Source organism: Ovis aries, chromosome 23, assembly GCF_016772045.2.
Source record: "Ovis aries strain OAR_USU_Benz2616 breed Rambouillet chromosome 23, ARS-UI_Ramb_v3.0, whole genome shotgun sequence".
In the NCBI taxonomy this organism is placed as follows: domain Eukaryota; kingdom Metazoa; phylum Chordata; class Mammalia; order Artiodactyla; family Bovidae; genus Ovis; species Ovis aries.
Genome location: NC_056076.1, coordinates 10,462,635 through 10,487,787, shown reverse-complemented (window position 1 = coordinate 10,487,787; position 25,153 = coordinate 10,462,635). Strand labels below are relative to the sequence as shown.

General features: G+C 35.4%; 1 protein-coding gene across 1 annotated transcript in view; it reads right to left on the bottom strand.

Annotated features, from left to right (window-relative positions):
* Positions 1-2,091: 2,091 nt before the first annotated feature.
* The window catches only part of CDH19 (cadherin 19), a 79,961-nt gene continuing 56,899 nt past the window's right edge, over positions 2,092-25,153 (bottom strand). Inside the window, exons 9-12 of the mRNA XM_004020602.6 lie at positions 18,528-18,649; positions 13,176-13,290; positions 8,959-9,210; positions 2,092-5,898 (exon numbers count right to left, since the gene is read on the bottom strand). Coding sequence (XP_004020651.2) covers positions 5,408-5,898; positions 8,959-9,210; positions 13,176-13,290; positions 18,528-18,649 — 980 coding nt within the window. The 3' untranslated portion in view covers positions 2,092-5,407. The remainder of the gene's footprint in view (positions 5,899-8,958; positions 9,211-13,175; positions 13,291-18,527; positions 18,650-25,153) is intronic.

The following is a 25,153-nucleotide window of genomic DNA, read 5'->3' as shown; positions in this document are numbered from 1 at the left end:
CCAGTCCAGCGTTTCTCATGATATATTCTGCATAGAAGTTAAATAAGCAGGGTGACAATATACAGCCTTGATGTACTCCTTTAAGCTCAGTTAATTCTTTATATGTATTTTTCGGTTACTTCCTCTAATAATATGATGAGGTATATATCCTTAATGTTACCACTGTACAGATGGATCTACCAAAAGACAATGATTTAAGTAACTTCCAAAGTTTACACAAGAAAGAAACATTAGCAATTGGAAAACAATGTAAAATGTACTTCATACACCACTTACTCTCTTTACCATGTAAATAAAGCAATATTACAGAAACATGTGATTTCCATATATCATCGCTACCCCCTTTTTTAGGGCAAAACATTCTACAGATTTGTACCTCTGTGTCATCATGAATATATGGTCATTTCTATGTCTAGCCTTAAGTCTGGCTGAGATAAACCACTTAACACTGCAAACCCCAAAGAACAGATCAAAATTTAAATATTAAAATGAATAAGCACAAAAAATAGCATAAAATAAAGTTGTGCAAACTATTTTAATATGCTTTCAAGTGGCCTAATAAAACTATCAATTATATTTACTTTTTTGTATTTTGCTAATGCTTCACACTAGCAAGGTGAATTTCAAATTATTCAAACTACGTGAAATGCCAAATGGATTTGATACTTTAATGTATCCACTTTATTGATTAGTTTGCAATGTGAAAGAAACATCATGAACATGCTTTATTTTATTCAGTTTTTAAGAGACATTTCCATTGGTCTTTGTTATGCCCACCTTGGCCAAGATGGCTCTGTCTCTTCCACTTTGTGGGTCAGGACCTCTGGTTTCTGGGTAGGGATGGAAAGGTGAAAGACAAAGGCCTGGCACTGTCAGAACTTCGCAGCCAGAGTCCTGAGTGATGACAGCCGTCTGATGGCTGCCCCTCTGTTCTGGATTTCATGCAGGGGGGGATTCGGAGACGTTTTAAGGACCAGAGGTCTCTGTTTTTCCTTAGCTGTATCACACAGTCTTTGAATGACTGATTTAAGCTCCCGAAGCTTCTCCCTTCTGTGCAAAATATCTACAGGTGCAATGACTTAATCTCTGGGAAATTACGCAGTTTTGCCTTGTCAAAGGGTAGGAACTGCATTTTGCCCAGTTCTTGCCCTCTCTCCTTGTCGTTTCATACCAGGCAGCATCCCATCCTCAGAGCTCTCTAGGAAAAGAAGACAACAAGTGCTAACAGGTCCCAAGGATCTAACCTGTGATTGAGATGCTAATCTCTAGTGTAATTGTGAAATTACAATTTCCTGGAGGAGGAGAAAGATAATAGTCCGGAGATAGATGGTAGATAGATATGCGGCTGGAAAGATGGTTGGATGGGTACGCAGATATAGAGGACAGACATAATTAGATATATAAAAAACCACATATGGGACTGGCCTGGCGGTGCAGTGGTTAGGACTCTGGGCTTCCACGGCAAGGGGCGTGGGTTCAATCCTGGTCAGGTTGCTAAGATCCCGCATGCTGCTCAGTGTGGCCAAAAAAAAAAGAAGAAAAAAAAAAAAAGCCGCATAATCCTTTCCTACATTTCTCTCGCTAATGTGTCTCCCAGCTTTTAGTGTCTTTGATACCTAATGCCTATTTATATCATAAAAAAGAACATGAAGCTACCTTGAAGGTTTTGTGTAGCCCTGCGAACTTAACAGTACATTTGTTCTCAGATTGTTTTCTAACATGTGAAGCAGAATTGCCATGCATCACAAATGTTTTCCTGCACATCACACTTCATGGGAATTTATTCATATGAGAATTTATACAGCAATCATCAAAAGACGTGTTTCGACCAAACAGGGTAACTGCCATTACCCCTCCCCACAACAGGAAGTGATATAATTAAGGACAAACAAGTTAAAATAACAAACTCATAATTTACAGAAAGATTTTGAAAATCTGGGGTATTTTCAAAGTTCTGAAATATTATTTGTATCCCAGAACCACCCAGTGTCAATCTCATTTGACAAATACTTTAATTCCATATTAATATTCAACAAAATCAAGGTTGCTTCTATAATACATGAACAAGAAAAACAGATTGAAATTCATTACTGCATTCATTCAAGAAATATTTATTAGTCACATACTGTGTTCCAGAAGCTATTTCAGACAAGAACAAGTGAAAAAGTCAGACAATTTCTTGTCCAATTAGGCTTTACATTGTAACAAAAGGATAAAGACAATAGCAAGTACCATATGTACAATGAAATACCAAGTGACTGAGTGATCTGATGGAAAGAAAGCAAAGCAAGGGACCCACATTTGGGGGAGAGTGGCCCAGTAGGTCTTTCTGGGGAAGTCAGAATTGATCATGGACTTGAATGAAGTGAGGGAATGAAAAATAGAAATGTTTGGAGAAAGGTTGCTTCAGGCCTTGAGCATGACATTGGAAGAGTGGAGAGCATACAGAAATAAGCAGAACACAGGATGATACACGACCTTGCATGTCAGGTCAGAAAGTTGACTTATATTTCAAATATGCTATGAAGCCCTTGGGATTGTTCAGTGTTTGAAAAGAAAGGGATCTGTGCGTTCCAGCAGAGGCGTGTCAGCCTTTGTGATGATGGGCTGTCATTTACTGAGCTCTTGCGTTTTGTCTGGTACTGTACACTCTTCCTGTTTTGCTTATTCTTCACAACAATTGTGTGAAATAGGTAGATTGGACCTCATTTTAGTGATCACAACCTCAGACGTGGAAAGATTATTCAGTTCGACAAAGTTCACACAGTTACCTAAATGAAAGTGAAATAATGCAAACTCAGATCTGACAGGCTCAAGCCATGGGCTTAGTGAACAAATACGCCTAATATTTTCTGATCCCTATAAAGGCTTTTAACATCTTCCTTTATCAACCACCAGTAGTTTAAGACTTAGGCATCAACCTCTAAGTTAATGAAGAGTGACATTTAAGCCTGTGTGTGTTAGTTGCTTAGTCGTGTCTGACTCTTTGCAACCTCATAGACTGTAGCCTATAAGGCCCTTCCGTCCATGAGATTCTCCAGGCAAGAACACTGTAGTGCAGGTAATAATGTGAAGCTGTGCTATTTCATAAATATCCACACTGATTTACCTGTATTAAAATGTACAAAAATGAGATCTTAATGTCATGTCTTTCGCTTGAGATACAGCTGTATTCTTGCAACACCTGTGTGACTAGAAAAAAAATTTAAATAGTTTTTGAAATATTACTGAGTATAATTTCTAGAAAATTGCAACTTATCTACTAAAATCTGATTGGATTTTTTATATATAATTTTAAAAGGACACTTTTTAGACTAACATATAGGTATCCATCCCTGAATCTCTTTTTCTATGTATGCTATGATTGACAATCCTATCATTAATTAAACCAGAATTCATGTTAACACATCTGCTGAATGCCACTGGACTCAAACAGTAAACCTTATTGATGCAGATATTGCACCAGTGTGCATTTTTATAAGGTATTCTTCCAAGTTGATAAGCTGTTTATAAGGCTTCCATCCATGACAGAACTAACTGTGAGCCCCAAAGATTCTATTTTTTTTCTAATCTATTTTCCATGGATTGCTTCACCTGCTATTTATCACACTTTCAATTTCTTTAGCCAAGATTATATATACTATTTTCTAAATACAGGAAGCAGCCATTCATGGAATGATTCATGAAAATTTCCCTAACTATACTTTTTCAATTTTTATGTCAATATGATAGGAATGTAAATGTTCTCTCAACCCACACGTGTTTTGTTTTGTTTTGTTTTTACTTGCAAGTTTTTGCTCTTCTGGAAGTTTCTTTTATTTACTGTTCTTACTTTTCCCTAAGTAAATAATGATATGCATGTACAAGGATTTACTACAGTTTATGTCCTCTCCAACTGCTTTTAATATCTTCCAAAATTGTTGTATTTCAAGTCTGATTTTCTCAGACTTTTGTAAAATTATATCTGTGTTGCTGACACAAAATGATATGAATGATACCTGATTGATATTGATGAAAAAATTAACTTCTATTACATGGTTTGGATGTTTATATCTCAAAATACAGAGAGAGAGATTGTAGGTATTCAACTGTTCCAAATTCAGCTCAAAATTATTTGAAATATTTGATTTGAACACGTATGATCAATTTAGTTCAGTTCAGTTTCATACCCTATTAATAAAGCAATGAACACATATAGCAATTTTGAGCACACAGTATTCACTACTTTCTGTTCAACCCGTGAATTTCGAATTTCACTTTGATTTGGATAGAACAAGAATCATTCTTACAAGGCTGATTAAAATCAGTGTTTTATTATCTTACTATCTAATGTTACCTTCAAGCTTTATGTCCAGCAGCTTAGCATATTTCCTCCATAATGCTACAATAAAAGTAACTATTGCATCTAATTTTATACTGAGTAATAAAAAAATGACATAGAAGAATCAGTTACAGTCTAAGCATTGATAAAAAAGGAAATGCTGAGAATTTTATCATGTTTTATTTTATGCACAGTAAGAGCAGCACAGTTGATCATAATATTTAGGATGAATACTAATTCCAGTTTGAACCCAGTACTCCTTTCACTTACTTCTATCATTTTGGTAGCAATAAAATTAAAATGAAAAAATTTCACACAATTATTTTTAAAAAGTTTTAATTTAATCTTGAGGAAATATTGATATGTACTTTGTGATTGCATTGTGACATGATAAGTATTTTGAATACATAAGAAAATAACTTATGAAAATCTCCTAAACATACTCTATGCCTTTTTTTCTATAAAGCTGTAATATCAAAGAGAATATAAATTTACACTATATCTTTGATTCATAAACAAATACCAAGCATCTGCCTAAATTTGAAAACAGTTTTAAAATGTGGTGTTGAAGACAATTTTAAAATATCAAACTGGAATGAATCATAGACTCAGTCATAAGCTTGCATATTCATAGAAAAGAGTTTTTCAAAGTTGTATATAACTACCCAGATTCTCCTACATGTTTTTCTCTGTAGCATATCAGGAAGTTAACACACAGAAACACTTTACTCTTACTTTGCAAGATTCACAATGTGAATAAATGAAATAAAGTTAAGACGATCTAGTTCATTGCCCTTTTCACATTAAACAGTCAAAAATTTTGAGAATTTGTATTTGACATAAAAAAAAAAAAGTCTGAAAGAGTATTTCAGGGGCTTGCTAGAGGGAGTCTGCAGTTAGCTTCACTTCCCTTATCTGCAGTCAGGGACGATATGGGATATTTACTCCAAGAAAATCAGAGAATAGTATAAGTTGCATCTCTTTCTTTTCCCAGGGATCTGAAGTTAACAACTTTTCACCAAGCGACTACCAGTTTGCCCAAACATACATTAGCATTTTTTTAAAAATATATTAGTGAAAAAAGCCCTAATTCTTTGACTGCATAGTGGAACCAAACATGCACGCTAATCTTTTAAAGCGAGGTCCCAGTTCGTTAAGATAATCATAATTTTCATCGTGATCAGAGGCTGCGGAGTCTAAGGAGCTCAGGGATCCAGCTAAGGACCCTGTTCCCTCAAAAGCATAGGTCTGGAGGGAGTCGAAAGGTGGGGCACAGGGGTCAGTGTCAGCCTCCTCCAGCTTTTCGAGAATGAACTTCCTGAACACCGCACTGTCCGGGCCGACCTGCAGAGACTGCCTGTACAGGCTGCGCATCTCCGCCCTGGCATGTCTGCGGGGCTTGCGGCCCCGCATTACCGCGCTGCCTCGCAGCTGTGCGATGTCAAAGGCCTCTGTGTCCGCCTCTCCGCCACCTTCATCATCGTATCTGAATATATTCTCTCTGAATTCTTCACTTTTCTCAGGAAACAGCGTTTGTTTTCTCCGTTGTTTCAGACCGAGGTTCAGAAAAATAAACCCTATGAAACAAAGCATATCAGAACATTAACGCAAATACAATATTATATAAGTATTAAGGCTTCATATTACTTCCATTATAAATATAATGCATGTTTATATTTGTATTACTATATTATAAATAAACAATAATGCCTAATAATGTTATACTATATATTCATTCTATTTGTATTGAAATATATTATCAAATATTGTTACATTTTAATATTAATGCATACTATAATTAAATATGTTATCTATTTACATTATAAAAATTGTTAAATAGTATGTTATTTATAATAAGCTATAAATTCTTGCTTTTGTTACAAGCTTAAGACAAAAGCGTCAGTTTTCTGATTATAAAGCAAAGATATATTTGTCATTGAAAATTTACCAAAGGGACTTGAAGAAAGATAAGGCAGTATAGCAGTCTCAATTGGTTGATGATTTAGAGTGGAAAAACATCAGAGAAATATAGTCAACTTTATATGATGATCAATTTATGGCAAAATTTTATTTTTTTTCTTTATTGAAAATAGAACAAAGATGAGAAATAAGATTTTCCAATCTACATGCCTCTGTCAATCTCAGGAACCAGTGATCCGTGTTAGAGGAAGTTAAGCACACTGAGATGGTTTGATTTTTACCACTGAGACACATTCTGTGGCATAATTTCTTTCTAAGTTAGTATTTATTGACTACAAAGACTGTACTAGTCATTTTTCTAAAAGTTCTACATATATTCATTGATATGCTGTGATACCCATGTTTTATTATAGTGCTCTAGTAAAGATGGTGAAAATGAAGTGCAGAGAGATTAAATCACATGTCTAGGAAACAAAAAGCTGGCATTCAAAACCTGAAAGTTGGTTCACAATCTGTGCTTTGCTATACCATACTAATTTCAGAAATTCCAAACTTATCAGGTTTTTGAGTCATAACATTGGTATGTTCACATCAATCAATTGTATCAATATAAAACATTTTTAAAATTGTGTAGAAATAGAACAATTTCAGAATGCTTTTTAAAAAATTTTTGGAGAAAAGTGTATGTATGTGTTTCATGCGTAGTCAACCTTTACACAATTTCAGATCTTATGTATCTGTTCAGAATTTCATCTACAGGAACTGAAACAAACAGGAAGTAATGTTATTAATATTATCAAAAGAGAAATATATTAGGCAGTGTTTTAGGTAAATCTTACATTTAAATAAATTGAAATAGTGTTCCTGAAATAAGCTCACTGTGCCTGAATCCAGGTACAGTAATTTAATAAAGCTGAGATATATGGTTGAAATAGAAAGGGAGCTAATAAATAATTTTTCAATCTATGAATTGAAGCACATATTCATGAAACTTTCACAGGAAACTTCTGACTGTTGTTGAACCTGACATTCCACCTTTTCAATATGACTCATGCCCTTGACTGTGAGGTTGCCCTTGGTTTACTTGCAGGGTCTCGGGACTAGGTTTGGGTCTGTACCAGTGAGCAATTTTGTGTTTGGAACCTGCAAACATCATACTGTTTCTACTGCTTCTTGCTTCTGATATCTAGTTATATAGCAATACATTCAGTTTTATGATAAAGGATCATCAAAAATAATTTGAAAAACTGAAGCTAGGTAGAGAAGAAGGGTAACTTTGGTAAAAGAGAAATGCATGATTTTTAAAGATTTGAGAAAGATGAGAAGAGTGAAAGTAAAGCAAATCCTGAAACATTTTGTATGTCAGTTTGAGTAGTGAGTTTGGGATTTCATAACCCATGGCTCATACAGTTGCTGTCAACATTCAATACAGTTGTGTTGGCTTTGATGTGAAGTTATGAGGGAAGCAACAGAAAGGTTTAGACTATATAGACTGGTATGTTAAGAAAAGGTAAAAGTTGTGCTTGATGCATAATGTGTAGTTTTGAAAGCCTAGCTAAAACACTTGGAGCCTCATTTGCCTCATCTATAAAATGGCTATAACTTATTTCCTTGTAAAAACAACAGCAACAACAATAGCAAACAGACGAAAACAAGTGGAGCTATTTTACTGAGATTTCTTTCATGTTTAACACTTTAAGTAAGACTCTTTTACCTGTTCAGAATGAAAACTATGTTTATTTTTAACTACAAAGCTAGCTTAAGCATAATTACCCATCACAAACAAATGTGTTTTGTTTTTTTTTTTAAGCAGGAAGCTTTCTGTTAATTCCTCATGATATATGCTGGAAAGTTGGAAACCCTGAGATATATGTGACCGACAGAACTATGTGTGTCCTGATCAGTTGGAATTTCCTTTTTTTCCCTTTTTTGGAGTCGAGTTGATTTACAATACTGTGTTAGTTTTAAGTGTACAGCAATCAGTTATGCATGTGTACATATTCAGTCTTTTTTAGACTTTTTCCCACATAGGCCAGTACAGAGTATTGACATGTTCCCTGGGCTCTACAGTAGATCCTTGTTACTTCTCGTTTACATTTTTTTCATCGTAACATTTACTCCCCAATGCTCCTAGGCTTCAGTGTGCTGCAGTAAAGGGTTGGATGGAGGTGTGTTATGGTTATGGAACCTCAGCACTTCATTTACTAGCTACATGACCCTTTGTAAATTAGGTAACTCTTTGACTTTCACTTTCTTCATCCGTACAATACAGGCGATAACAGTTGCTACTTCTTGAGGTTATCTTGAGGAGTAAACTGCAAAATTTCTGCAAATCACTTAAGACAGTCTCCTGGAATATAATAAGTGCACAACAGAAGTTGACCATCATTATTACTAATTTTTATATTACTACATATGTTGCAGTGTGTGTGTCAAAACCACTCCTAAAAGGCCGTGCACATACGTACTCATATACTCATCAAATTCAAGAGTTATCAATTTTCAACTTGAAGTGCATATTCACGCTATTTTTTCATTTACTCCACTTGATTTAAGAGTTGTAACACATTCATAAGGGCAATTAAACACACACAAACAGGCACACACACACACACATACACAAGTCCACATTATATCATTATAATGGAGTTAACTCTTTTCTATATGTATCATATTGTTGTCAATAAATGAATATATGCTCAGTTCACATGACTTACCAAATATTATCATAATGCATATCAGCACAGCAGTTATGACTTCTGCCCTGAATCCCATGGAAAGCATGAAATCCTTATGACTGCAGGTCTGTGTGCTGTCAGCATCACCACAGTCACACACGTGTATGGTAAGGGTGTTTGTACTTGTAAGCGATGGGATTCCATTGTCAGCAATTAGGATGGATATGTAGAAAACAGGCTCTTCTTGAAGGCTAAAACCAGTTCTATTGGTCACAACTACAGCTGTGTTATCTAAAACAAAAATTCATAGGCATAATTTTTTTTAATAATGCAAAAGAAATTCATAGCCACTAAGTGTAGAAGAGGCAGGAATGTAGAGATTAAATAAGCTCAAATAAGAAAGAGTACATTTCTGATGAAAAAGAAAATTAAAAGATCAATTCAAAAAGTCATTACTGATTTTGATTTTGCCTGAATCCCAATTACAAAATTAGATGAATTATATAAATCAGTTCTATTTTTTTTTTGTAAAGATAGGAAACATACATATGGAACACAGAAAAGAAATTGCTTTCTAATTAGCCATTGACAGTATATGGGGGTACTAGCATTAAATGTATAAAGACACATCAGTTTCATTTGAATTAAATACTCATGACTCATTTTTCTAATAGAAACTCATTACTTTCACAAATAATATGAATACATGATATTTTCAAAGTCACCTCTGTGTCACAGTAAGTGATCTCAAATAATGTATTTATTAATAAGGCAATATAATTAATTTTACTTGGAGTTAAAGTTTCTTTTAGAACATTTCATTTCACCTTGACATTATTAACCTATTTTCTACTTATATTTCAGAGAATCATTAAACCTTAATAGTACTGATTAATTCACTTGGCTAGAATGCTCAAATAGTTAACAAAAATAAATCATATATACTTCAAAATATTTTATTTTTTTCCTTGACTCTCCAAATATGCTAAATGGTCTTCTCCAGTGCAGTTTATTGTGTATCAGTCCGTGATACACAATATGTTCCCCCCCCAGACACTTTTTTTTTTGTATTGGCATTCCTTGAAACATATTCTGTAGCAATCAAACAAATTTTAGAAGACACAAACAAATAAGAGGAGATAGATAAATGGAGGTCTTTGAAATAGATAAATGAAAATAAAAGTCTTTTGAAATGCATGCCTACTTATCACTTTTCCCAAATCTCCTTTTAAAAACAAACTCTCCATCATGCTCTTGTAGTCTATAAACCTGTGATTTTATTCACTAGACAGATCAAACAGGTGAGAAAGTTTATACTTTTGGGTATGTATTTTCTTAAATTACTTATAACCACAAATATTAAACCAATATTAAATTGTTCCCTTTCTGTTTCAATATATTTATTTTGTCCCACTAATTTATTTTATATTAATATAAACAAATCTATAGCTTATTTCTTATTTTGATGTGGCTTTTTAAAAAAAATCTTAAATCTATTTGAGTTTCTTTCACTAGGGAATTTGACAAAGCCAAAGGGGAAAGAATGTGTCTGCATTTATCCTTCCATAAAAGATCTCCCCTTGACGGGAGCTTAAACTCAGGCGTAAGGAAGAATAGCTGCAGATGTTTGATTATAGATGCCCGAATAATGACTCCTACAGTGCTGCATATTTTTGTGATATGAAGCAAAATTAGAACAGAAACATATATGACAACAAAAAATATTTTACTGAAGGAAAAAAGAACACTGCAGCTTTGTACAAAGTTGACCTACTTCTGTATGGAAGGAAAAGGAACTCCGTCTTTCCATATGAAAACCTTTAGAACATTTTGTTCTTAGGCTGATATAACCATTTAGTTTTGAAGGGAAATGAACAGCCTTTTCATATATTTATAGCTTCTAATTAATGATTCCAAATATCTTTGAATCAATCAAGTGACTATGAAAAGTGAAAGTGTTAGTTGCTCAGTTCAGTTCAGTTCAGTCGCTCAGTCGTGTCCAACTCTTTGCGACCCCATGAATCGAAGCACGCCAGGCCTCCCTGTCTATCACCAACTCCCGGAGTTCACTCAGACTCACGTCCATCGAGTCTGTGATGCCATCCAGCCATCTCATCCTCTGTCATCCCCTTCTCCTTCTGCCCCCAATCCCTCCCAGCATCAGAGTCTTTTCCAATGAGTCAACACTTCTCCAGAGGGGGCCAAAGTACTGGAGTTTCAGCTTCAGCATCATTCCTTCCAAGGAAATCCCAGGGCTGATCTCCTTCAGAATGGACTGGTTGGATCTCCTTGCAGTCCAAGGGACTCTCAAGAGTCTTCTCCAACACCACACTTCAAAAGCATCAATTCTTTGGTGCTCAGCTTTCTTCACAGTCCAACTCTCACATCCACACATGACTACTGGAAAAACCATAGCCTTGACTAGACGGACCTTAGTCGGCAAAGTAATGTCTCTGCTTTTGAATATACTATCTAGGTTGGTCATAACTTTTCTTCCAAGGAGTAATTGTCTTTTACTTTCATGGCTGCAATCACCATCTGCAGTGATTTTGGAACCCAAAAAAATAAAGTCTGACACTGTTTCCACTGTTTCCCCATCTATTTCCCATGAAGTGATGGGACAGGATGCCATGATCTTCATTTCCTGAATGTTGAGCTTTAAGCCAACTTTTTCACTCTCCTCTTTCACTTTCATCAACAGACTTTTTAAGTTCTCTTCACTTTCTGCCGTAAGGGTGGTATCATCTGCATATCTGAGGTTATTGATATTTCTCCTGGCAATCTTGATTCCAGCTTGTGTTTCTTCCAGTCCAGAGTTTCTCATAATGTACTCTGCATATAAGTTAAATAAGCAGGGTGACAATATACAGCCTTGACGTACTCCTTTTCCTATTTGGAACCAGTCTGTTGTTCCATGTCCAGTTCTAACTGTTACTTCCTGACCTGCATACAGATTTCTCAAGAGACAGGTCAGGTGGTCTGATATTCCCATCTATCAGGACCTTCCACAGTTTATTGTGATGCTCACAGTCAAAGGCTTTGGCATAGTCAATAAAGCAGGAATAGATGTTTTTCTGGAACTCTCTTGCTTTTTCCATGATCCAGCAGATGTTAGCAATTTGATCTCTGGTTCCTCTGCCTTTTCTAAATCCAGCTTGAACATCAGGAAGTTCATGGTTCACATGTTGCTGAAGCCTGGCTTGGAGAATTTTGAGCATTACATTACTAGCATGTGAGATGAGTGCAGTTGTGCGGTAGTTTGAGCATTTTTTGGCATTGCCTTTCTTTGGGATTAGAATGAAAACTGACCTTTTCCAGTCCTGTGGCCACTGCTGAGTTTTCCAAATTTGCTGGCATATTGAGTACAGCACTTTCACAGCATCATCTCTTTCAGGGTTTGAAACAGCTTAACTGGAATTCCATCACCTCCACTAGCTTTGTTTGTAGTGATGCTTTCTAAGACCCGCTTGACTTCACATTCCAGGATGTCTGGTTCTAGATGAGTGATCACACCATTATGATTATCCAGGTCATGAAGATCTTTTTTTGTACAGTTCTTCTGTGTATTCTTGCCACCTCTTCTTAATATCTTCTGCTTCTGTTAGGTCCATACCATTTCTGTCCTTTATTGAGCCCATCTTTGCATGAAATGTTCCCTTTGTATCTCTAATTTTCTTGACGAGATCGCTAGTCTTTCCATTCTGTTGTTTTCCTCTATTTCTTTGCATTGATCGTTAGTTGCTCAGGTGTGTCCAGTTCTTTGGGACCCCAAGGACTATAGTCCTACAGGCTCCTCTGTCCATGAAATTCTCCAGACAAGAATACTGGAGTGAGTTGCCATTCACTTTTTCAGAGGATCTTCCCAACCCAGGACTGAACTTGAGTCACCCTCATTGCAAGCAGATTCTTTACTGTCTGAGCTACCAAGGAAGCATATATAATTTTCCTTTCCAGATATGAAGACATGAGAGGAACTGCAATTATATTTTCAAGGTCATTCAGACTTTGCAAGGGCTTATAACCAATAATTACTTGAAGAAGTGCTTCCAATTTAAAGAAATCCAGTGGGAAATGAGGCTCTTATTCCCAGAACACTACTTTGGGTTTTGTTTCCCATTTCCATTGCCACCCCTCGAATAATTTCTCAACACTATCATATTGCAGGAACAGTATAAAAAGTAATGCTATGAATTTTCTTAAAATTAAACAAGATCTCGAAGAATGAACAGAAAGCTATTATAAATGAATGGCATTACCTTGATTATCTATGATTGCAAAACTTGAGTTATTTTCTTCCACAGATAGATTGAAATAAAAATGGTGATGTTCTATGGATTCATCTCTATCCACTGCACTGATGGTCTGAATCACCTAGGAAAAAAAATAGGGATAAGTTTTGATCAGTCTCTTTATAATATTGTGATTATTATTTTAAATTATCATTAGCTTCTATTAAAATTGCTTTACCAAAATCATTATTGATATTCCAGAGGATATCTCAAAATTGGTGGAAAATATGAAAATATTTTCTGAGGTTAAAAACATGTTTACTTGCTCCTTTCAGAAGAATGTTTTGATATTACATAGAAAGTAAATTCTTATTAATGGATGAGATGATTTCCATAAGCTAAGTTTGTCAGAAAACATCCTCCGATCCTTCCTGCCTGGATTTCTCCTTTCTGTCCTTTTCTCCTTCTCTCTCTTATCTGAATACTAACCATTACGATTTGCTGAAGTTAAATAGTTCCTGCATATATTGGAGACATAACTGTAATAAACATTATTGTCTTACTTGAGTATTTGTTAAACTAATGAGTTTATAAATTGATTTTAGGAATAGTGTATTTAAAGCTTAGGGGTGATGTACATGATTTCCTTTCACCCAGAAGATTAAAGCAAAAGTATTCCATGTCAAGTCAATTCCTCTGTCTATCTCAGTTTACAAAAAAGTGAAATAATGCAACTAGGAACAAATCAGTTCACAATTAGTCCTTTGCTTTCAAGACGTGAAAGTGTCAGTCAAATAGCTAATTATTGTCAAAAAAGAGATGTGCTGTCAAGATCAAATAGTGAGACTGTGATTAATTCTGGAAATTAAAGTAAACTGACTATAGAAGTTATTGTTTTGAATTTTCTAGAATTAAATTGCTTTTAACAATGTGTCAAGCAAAAATACCCTTAGTTGCAAGATGACAGATATGATTTATAATCTTGTATTTCAAAGCATATCTCTACACATGCATGAAGAACCTTGTGAAACTAATGCAGTTTGTACATTATTTCTCTACATTGATTTATCTTTTGCCTTACAACACATTCCTAATTAAATCACAATCATGGAGTGTTAATTAAATAATCTAGTAAAATAAAACATTTTTATTCAATCCACGCCTACATAATAAATGTGCATTGTATCAGGATAATGCTTTTGAGTTATTACAAGATTTTGTATAGCCAGGATGAAGGTTATGGGCTTGGAAGTCTAATATTCTGAATTCTGTCTTTCCCAATTAATGTTCTAAGTTCAAAATTTGGAGAAATATTTATTTATTTATTGGCCACACTGCACGGCAAGTGGGGTCTTGGTTCCTGGGATGGTGGCACTAACAGTAAAGAATCCACCTGTCATTGCAGAAGATGTAAGAAACACGGGTTTAATCCCTGAGTTGGGATGATCCCCTGGAGGAGAGCATGGCAACCCACTCCAGTATTCTTGCCTGGAGAATCCCATGGACAGAGGAGCCTGGCAGGCTATAGTCCATAGGATCAAAAAGAGTAGGACATGACTGAAGCGACTTAGCATGCATGCACGCCATGGATCACATATGTGCCCTCTGAAATGGAAGCCCAAATTCTTAACCACTGGAGCGCCAACTGGTTCACTTTGCTGTATATCTGAAACTAACACAACACTATAAATCAACTATATGCAATAATTTTTTTAATATAGAGATATAAATTTTTAGGATTATTTTTATTTATTTTTAGGATACACATTTAGTATTCAAAAAGGTTGTGAACATCTGTTCTAAAGGTCAAAGTGCTAATCAAATAATAGAGCTACAAGAAAATCGAGTCTGTAGTCTGTTTTATTTCTTTCTTTAGAATGTTTTTAAGGAAAAAATATTGAGAAGCTCATGATAGCTTAACATTTTGATAGTAGACAAAGGCAGAACTACTGTTTCAAAAAAAGTTTTCAAAAAATTTTATTAGATGTATTTAAATTTCATTAAATGTTATGTTTTGCCATTAACTTGTATAGATGTAAATTTATTCTGTTAAAAATGAAATAGTCTTAGATTTTATCTCAATATATATTTTCTCATTTTCCTTTGATAAAGTACTTTTGTAATTTTTAATAAAATTCTTTATAAAAGTTCACAGAAAATCATCACATATAAATTTAAACTATGAATGTATATAATGAATATCCCAAAGGTATCCATTTAACAAATGTTTCATTGGCATTTGGAGCATGCCAAGTCATCTCAGGTCTGGGTGTCCCATGGTGGCTGGGGCCAAGAGTGTCTCCATCACCACTGTTTACATTCCAGTAGAATAGATGTAGAAATTTTCTCTAATTATTTGGACTTACAGCCATTAACTATAAGAGAAAGAACTGGCATAAAGATCTAGAAGTCATTTGCATATGAACTGTAACTGAGACATTTTGTGGATAACAGAAAGAGTGAGTCTGAAAAAGATAAAAGGTAAGGGACAGGAGAAAGAAAGGAAGATGAAGAGAACACCAGGGATTACACTGTGGGATCATAGAAATTTAGGCAAGAAAAAATTTTTACATGGAGACAATGTAACTGTCTTTACATTAGACTGTGTATTGGTATGAAGGAATCTAAAAATTACTGCTATTCTACTTTACTTCTGGAAAAGATATTTGGTATCAGTCAAGATAATCAGAATCATTAATTTGAAAAATGATAACTATTTACACCAAACAGAAAAGGCAAATTGCCCTAATGTCACTCATTTATTATATTCATATTTTGCAACCCAAAGTTTTACTCTTCCTCTCCCCATCCTGGCCATTTTCAATAAGGAACAGAAATAAAACTTCTGCTTAGCCACATAGGTCATTAAGGGAGTGTCTGATTTCCTTTAGAATAGAGTGCACTGTTCTGGCATTTGGGTTTCCTACAGTGATTGTATTATCTACCCAAAGCAGATAGATACAGGAGACCTTTTAACACAACATTTTGTCCAGCTGTCTGAGCCTGTGGGGAATGAAACAAGAGTGATTTTCATAGTATGAGAAAATACATAAAATATTTCCTTATATTCTTATTACATGCGAAAATCATCATATTCTGTCAAACATTAAAATTAATTTTACCTCTTTCTCTTCTACATTTTAAAAACTTTGTGGCAAAAGCACTTAAAATGAGATCCACCCTCTTAACACATTTTTAACCATAGTGACAATGTCACAGGCTTATTCACCCAGCTTAATGGAAACATTACACCTATTGAAGAGCAACCTCCTCTTCTCTCTCTTTTTTTTAATGCTCTCAGAAAAATCAAAATTCTATCTTACTTGTCAGCACTTTACTCACTTTACTAGATAATCTTATGTTCTCAAATATATTTTCTTCTTTTTGGTAACTCTGTTTTGTATGAATTATATGTATTATTGTATGGACCTAAGCTTCGGAACACTATGAATTAATAGTATGGGAAGCAGAGATTTTATTCTTATTATTATTTAAAAAAATACTACCAAATGTATTTCAGTATTAAGGGAGATTTTGACTATTAGACTGACTACCAGTTATATCATTTCATTCTTACTTTCAAATATTTTCTACCACTCTGTAGATTGTCTTTTTTATTCTTTTAACAGGGATTTCCACTGGCTTAATTTTGATTACATCAAATTAATACATGTTTTCTCTTATGGATTGGTATTTTGGTGTTATATTTAAGAACTCTTTGCCTAGCCATAACATAATGTTTTCTCCTCTGCTTGTCTCTAGTTTTAGGTTTATGTTTAAATCTATGATACATTATAAAATAATCTTTGTATAAAGTATGAGGTTTAGATGGAGTTTTCCATTTCCTCCCTGTTTCCTTCTTATCCATTTGTTACAGCAAAATTTGTTGAAAAGACTGGAGAATTTTAATATATTTATGTATCATCTTCCCAACACTGTTTACATCATTCAGATTTTCAAATTATTAGAACACACAAATATCATATTACAATATAGATTTAATTTTTATAATTTACCCAATTTTTCTTTCTTTTTCTTGATATGCATACTCAAAGGTATGATTTCATTGTCTTTCAAACAATAATTTCAAAATAAAATAATCTGATAAATTAAAAAATATTAACTTACTTTAAGAAAAGAAAGTGAAATTTATTGAGTTATTGCTTCTGAGATATTTTATAAAAAAATATAATATATTTCAAACCAACTAGAATATATCAAGAATCTAAGTAAAAAAACCTCCAATAAAAATAAAACCAGTACCAGTAATACATTTATATTGGTTTTTGTAACATTCAATTTTTGTTTTATAGTTTTGTTAGTACTTGATTCTTTTTTTTTTTTTTTTTTTGATGCTTTCAAATTGTGTTGTTAGAGAAGACTCTTGAGAGTTCTTTGGACAGTCAGGAGATCAAACTTGTCAACCCTAAAGGAAATCAATCCTGAATATTAACTGGAAGAACTGATGCTGAAACTGAAGCTCCAATATTTTGGCCACCTGATATGAAGAGCTGATTCATTGGAAAAGAACCGGATGCTAGGAAAGATTGAGGGCAAGAGGAGAAGGGGAAAGCAGGATGAAATGGTTGGATGGCATCACTGACACAGTGGACAGGAGTTTGAGCAAACTCAGGGAGATAGTGAAAGACAAGGAAGCCTGGCGTGCTGCAGTTCATGGGGTGGCAGAGAGGCTGACACGGCTTAGAGACTAAACAACTGCAATACTTTTTCAGTATTTTAAAAAGTAGTTTTTTTTTTAATGTTTTATGAGATTTAATAGGATAACTAAAAAATGTAAAGTTATTGTGTATTGGAACTGAGATACTCAAAGGAGAATCTAATTTAAACTCTATATTTTACAAATGTAAAAAGGTAAGCTCCATATAAGAAAATGTGTGAAAAAATTGTGAAGTAATGATAAAGTATTTCAAAATGAGTATGCTTTCTTAAGTCTTTATATATTTAATAATTCATTTCAAATTGAATTTCATCTGTTGATGTCTGATGTATTTTATATATCATTTTATCTTTATTTGCATGATGGATGGAATAATAAAAGTTAATTAAAATTATTTACAGAATCACAAAAATTAATTTCTTTATTGTCAAAGTACAAATGATGTACTATTAAATTCTAAGGGTTAGGAGATTTTTCAAATGTGAGGAATTTGGAAATAGAAAATTTGAAGTTTACATATTTTTTGAAAGAAAGAAATTTAAATTATATGTAACTTACAACATTAAAGCCTATAATTAATATAGCTAAATAAAGGTTATTTTTATTAATATCATTTCAAAGCAGCAGGAATACATAGAAAATGCTATTCTGTATAATACAAAGTTTTGTTTAGATATTGATGATTTATGATGGATTCTTACCTGACCAGCGACTGCATTTTCACAAACGTAAGTCTCATAGTATTCAGAAAACTCAGGAGCATGATCATTGATATTGAGAAGCTGTACATAGACAGGGACTGAAGAAATCTGTGCGATATTGTCTGCAAATTGAGTAAACAGAATGAAAATAAAGAATAATGCTGTTGTTAGGGGTAACATAGTCATGAAAATTGCATTAGAGGCTATGTGGTATATTTTTATTTCACATGAATAAAAGCTGAGGACAGGATCTTTATATATTTCATATACAACAATATAGCCTACAAAAAATGTTCTCAGAACATTCAGCTCAATCAGTGTTTACAGCGTGCCTTGTACCTGCCATCAACTGTAGGAAGCTGATGAGGAAAAGCAGTAAAAGTAAAGAAGATAGTCAGGTATATGAACATTTTTTTTTTTTAATCCAGGAACTGTCAAACATATTTGTATTATCCCTGGCCTCTACTAACTAAATGCCAGTAGCATTGTCCATTCTAGTTGTGAATATCTAAATTGTCTTCAGACGTGGTCTGAAGGTACTAGGAGGCATAACTGTCCACAGTTGTGACCTGTTAAAAAAAAGTGCTAGTTACACAGTCGTGTCTGACTTTTTGTGACCCCATGGACTGTAGCCTGCCAGGATCCTCTGTCCATGGGATTCTCCAGGCAAGAATACTGAAGTGGGTTGCCATCCCTTTCTCCAGGGGATCTTCCTGACCTAGGGATGGAACCCGGGTCTCCTGCATTGCAGGCAGATTTTTTACCAACTGAGCCATCAGGCAATGGTATTGCATATTTGTATATCATTATTTCAAATCTTTCTTTGTTCATTTAAAAAGCCACTGGAAGGTACATACATTGAAGAGTGGGAAGGCGTTTCTTTTGTCTCAGTGTCTTTATAATCTTGCAGGCTCTTTTTTTAATCCAAAAGCATTATATTTGAAGTTGTAATGTGTAAAGGCAAAGAACAATTTAAAAAAAAGAGAGAATTAGTTCTGTTGAAAATTAGGGAAAAGTGTTTCCTTCCTTCCCCTTCTTAGAGTATTTACTTTAGAAAAGCTTGTAAATCATCTTTCTATCTCTTTGAAATGTATGTTAACCTTTTAAAACTGAGACAAATCTCTTGCCAACTTTACAACCCAAGCTTGTCTTTTTTCGGTGCTGGGAGCCAATTCTTTGGAATGTAATTAATCATCAAGGAAGATATTAATAGCATATTTTCTCCCATTTTCTGTGGGAGGGTAGGCACCTAACTTCAGCAAAAACCTTCACCAAGATACAAAACTATTTCCTGTCATAAACGTATAAAAAGTTTAGTTTTCATATAGATAAAGCCAGTTAGCAAGCACAAATGGTCACTCCAACTACTTAGTGGACTTAGGATAAACTGTGTGACAGACACGTGGTGGTGCTAAGTGCTCCCACTTTAATACCAGTAATTGTTCATCTGGGCTTCTTGGTGGCTCAGTGGTAAAGAATCTGCCTTCAAGGCAGGACACCAGAGCTCGATCCCTGGGTCTGGAAGGTCACCTGGAGAAGGGAATGGCTACCCATGCCATTATCTTGAGACATGCCTGCAGCGGATCCTGTTTGGTTGAGTATGTAAAAGGCCTGAGATTTCTTTCTGATTTGGCAGTTTCTTTCCAACTATGATGTACATCAAATTCTAGTTTAATGTTTTTAATTATAAAACTGTTCATATCTGTTTCACCTTGTGAAGAGATTTTCCAGGTTGGGATGAGATTTTGTATGTAATTATTTTAACCAATACATAATCAATTAGTTAAAATTAAAACTTGCGGTGTTTTTATTACATATAAAAGAAACCCATGGCCTTTAGGAATTACATAAACCACTAAGAATTATTATTTGGTGACTCTATTGAACTATTTTCAGGATCAAATAGATTGAAAACATTAAAATATGAAAAGATATTTCTGGAAATTTCAAGATGAAATTATTCAAAACTTAAGATTCATATTTTATGGTTTAACTATACATCGCTGTAGAACAACTTTCTGCCTAAGTAAAACGGACAAAGTATATGTTGCAAATAAATTTAAGAAAATTAGTTTTAAAAATCATTTAAAATCTTTATCATTTTTTTTTTCAAAAAAAGCTGTTTAAAATTAAGTTCAGGAATCAGAGAGGATGGAGGAAGAGTAAGATGGGGAGATCGCTAGTCTCCCCCCAAATACATCAAAAACTCATCAAGATATGAAACAGCTCCTGCAAAGCAACCTCTAGGCAACAGCAGAAGACCCCAGGCCTCTGGGAGACAGGCTAAGCTCTCTGAAATGAGGTCGGAGAGAAGAGGGAGACTTAAAAAGGGGGGATTTCTGGGCAGGAGCTTGTGCCCCAAGGGAGGGAGGGAGACCTGAAACAGGAGTTCCCCGGCACTGGGAATCTCCCTCATAGGCGGGCCCAAGGGGGAGCTGCGGAGTCTTAGAAAATCAGGGAAAGCAGGTACTTGGAGGGCAATAAACAGAGAAAGCTGTACTTCTCAGCCCATTAACAGGCCATGGACTGTGACCCCAAACAGACTGGCGGGCTCAGCGGAACCGAGAGTGGTGCAGCAGACAAACCCAGCCAGCGCACACAACCCTTGCAGTACAGAGGGTGGGCCCAGGTAGCAGGTACACAAACACGAGGTGCTGACAGAGGGGAGGCATAGAAACTTGGGCAGCGCACACAACCCTCCCGGCACAGCCTTCAAGAGAACAAATAACCCCGAGAAGAACAAATAACTCCCCCGCGACAAAGAGTGCAAGCAGTGAGAGGAAACAAGTGCACATAAACCCCGCGACGTAAAGGGTGGGCACAGGAAGCCGAAACGAGTCCACGCTAGCCCAGTGACACGGAGTGGACACCCAGGGAGCTGAGACAAGTGCACACAACGCCCGCGATGCAGAAGGTGGACCTCGGAAACTGAGAGCCAAGTGCACACAGCCCTGCGTCACAGAGGGCGAGCTCAGGAAGGTGAGGGAAGCCCACACAAATCGCCAGGACATAGAAGGATCCACACAGGCACCTACCTAGCAAGCTTCGGCCAAAATCGCAGGGCGGGACGGGGAACAGAAGCATCGGCAATGATCCCAGGGACAAGTAGGGGACTGGTGGCACTGCAGTTATGCTGAGGGCCACTTTGAAGCAGCTGCGGAAATAGACGCGCCTAACACCTTGAGAGTCCCTTGGACTGCAAGGAGATCCAACCAGTCCATTCTGAAGGAGATGAGCCCTGGGATTTCTTTGGAAGGAATGATGCTAAAGCTGAAGCTCCAGTACTTTGGCCACCTCATGTGAAGAGCTGACTCATTGGAAAAGACTCTGATGCTGGGAAGGATTGGGGGCTGGAGGAGAAGGGGACGACAGAGGATGAGATGGCTGGATGGCATCACTGACTCCATGGACGTGAGTTGAGTGAACTCCAGGAGTTGGTGATGGACATGGAGGCCTGGCGTGCTGCGATTCATGGGGTCACAAAGAGTTGGACACAACTGAGCGACTGAACTGAACTGAACTGAACACCTTGAAAGGTACAACAACTGCCCAAAAGCATACTGAACCCGTAGACACTCCAAAACCTACTCCTGGACACTGCACTGCCCTTTAGAGAGGTGAAATCCAGTTCCATCCACCAGAACTCAGGCACAAGCTCAGCCAACCAGGAAAACATCACAGAACACTAACCCAGCCCCATCCACAGAGACAGACTCCACAACTAAAAGCTATGATCTTGAAAATCCTTTATTTTTTTGTTTCATTTTTTTTCTTTCTTTCTCTTATAAATCACAGTTTATTCCACCAACATAGCTCCATCTTCACACTAGCATTTAGTGGTGTTATGGAGTTTTCCTCTTTGTTTTACTTCCTCTTTGTTATATATATATAAAAAATCATTTTAAGATTCTTTCTTATTATAAATCACACTGCTTATTACCCAACATATTTCCACCATAACATTAGCTTTCTGTGGTGCTGTGGAGTTTTCTTCTTTTTCTTGTTAAAAAAATCATTTTAAGATTGTTTTTCTCTTTTTTTTTCTTATAAATCACATGGTTTATTCCCCCTACATATTTCCACCTCAATATTAGCCCTTTGTGGTGCTGTAGAGTTTTCCTCTTTGTGTTTCTTGTCAAAAAAAAGCAAGAAAAACATTCATTTTAGGTTGTTTCTTTTTTTCTCCTTCTCACTTTTTTTTTCCCCTTGATGAATATTTTTGGATTTTGTTTTGGATGTATTCAACTGCTTTTCCTACTGTGCTTTACCAGCTGAAGCTATTTGTAAATATATATAAATCTTTTCCACACACATCTATTAATTTTTGTTTTGCTATTTTTTCTTCCTCTTTTTAAAAAAATTTTAATCCTCTTCTCTACCCCTTCCTTTTCTCTTTTCCCTCCCTTCTCCTCTTTGTTTTCTCTCTCTCTTTTTTTTATTCTCCTTTTTTCCCATCACTCTTTCTTCTTTGACCAAGTAAGTTAAACTGTTGAGTTCTCTATGCTATATTCCTCAGTTGGCCTTCTGCTCATACTCAGATTTCCAGATTGAGCATTAGGTAACTCTTCTTTCAGTTGGTTGATATCACTTCTGGTTTCCCTTGCTCACCAAGTCAATCTCCCTCTTTTCTTTAGAATACTTTGATTATAACTGAATGTGTGGAAGTGTGTGTGTATATGTCCCAGTGTTTCTGTAATTACCTACTTGACCTTCTCCCACTAGAACACAGCCACAAGTCACCCCCAAGAAGAAATCAATACAAACCACGCAGCCAACATTTCCCTCCAAGGGCAAAAATCAAAAGGAAGAAGTAATATAATCCTAAAGCTTGGAAGAGGAGACCTCAAGTGGAGCACTTAAAAAAAGAAAAAGAAGATGAAAAGGCAGAGAAATACAACACAAATTAAAGAGTACGGTTGAAACTCACTAGACCAAATAAACAAAGAGGAAATAAGTAATCTCTCTGAAAGAGAATTCATAATAATGATAGTAAGGATGCTCCTAAGACTTGAAAATAGAATGGAGAAAATGCAAGAAGCATTTAACACAGTTAATACAATCACCAAGGACATAGAAGAAATAAAGAATGAGAAAACAGAGATAAATAACACAATTATTGAAATTAACAATATTCTAGAAGGAACCAATAGCAGAATAACTGAGGCAGAGGAATGGATAAGTGCACTGGAGGATAGAATGGCAGAAATAATTGCTGAAGAGCAGAAAAAAGGGAAAGGAATGAAAAGAATTGAGAAAAGCCTCAGAGACCTTTGGGACAATATTAAATGTGCCAATATTTGAATTATAGGGGTCCTAGAGGAAGAAGAAGAAAAAAGAAAGGCACTGAGAAAAGTTTTGAAGAAATTATAGTTGATAACTTCCCCAACACAGGAAAGGAAATAGTCAATCAAATCCAAAAAGCACAGAGAGTCTCCTACAGGTTAAACCCAAGGAGAAATTCATCAAGACGCATATTCATCAAGCTAACAGAGATTAAGCAGACTGAATATTAAAAGCAGCAAGGGAAAACCCATATGATTAGCAGAAGATCTTTCAGCAGAAACTCAACAAGCCAGATGGGAATGGCAGGATATAAAGTACTGAAAGAGAAAAACCTACAACCACAATTACTATACCCAGCAAAGATCTCATTCAAAATTTATGGAGAAATCACAAGCTTTATGGACAAGCAGAAATTTAGAGAATTCAGCACCACCAAATCAGCCTTACAACAAATACTAAAGGGATTTATATAGCCAGTAAACACAAGAGAAAGAAAAAGCCTACAAAAAGAAACTCAAAACAATCAAAAAATCCCAATAGGCGCATATGTATCAATAATTACATTAAATGTAAATGGATTAAATGCACCAACAAATAGATACAGACTGACTGAATGGATACAAAAACAAGACCCATATATATGCAGGAGACGCACTTCAGACTTAGAGACACACACAGATTGAAAGTCAAAGAATGAAAAAAGATATTCCATAAGAATGGAAACCAAAAGAAAGCTGGAGTGACAATCCATATTTCAGACAAAATAGACTTTATATCATACGAGACAAAGAAGGACACTACATAATGATCAAGGGATTACTCCAAGAAGAAGACATAACAATTGTAAATGTCTTTGCAACCAACTTAGGAGCACCTCAATACATAAGGCAAACAGTAACAGACACAAGAAGAGAAACTGACAGCAACACAATAATAGTGGGGGACTTTAACACGCCACTGTCGTCAATGGACAGATCATCAAAACATAGAATCAATGAGGAAACACAAGCCTTAAATGAAACATTAGACCAAATGGACCTAATTGATAGCTTCAAGACTTTCCATCCAAATGCAGAAGAATACAGTTTCTTCTCAAGTGCACATGGAACACTCTCCAGGATAAGCCACATCTTGGGCCACAAATCAAGCCTCAGTAAATTTAAGAAAATTGAAATTGTGTCAAGTATCCTTTCTGACTACAACACTATGAGACTAGATATCAACTACAGGAACGAAACAGCAAAAAACACAAAGAGATTAAACAATACATTACTAAATAACAAAGAGGTTACTGAAGAAATAAAAAAAGTAATCAAAAGATTCCTAGAAACAAATGACAAAGA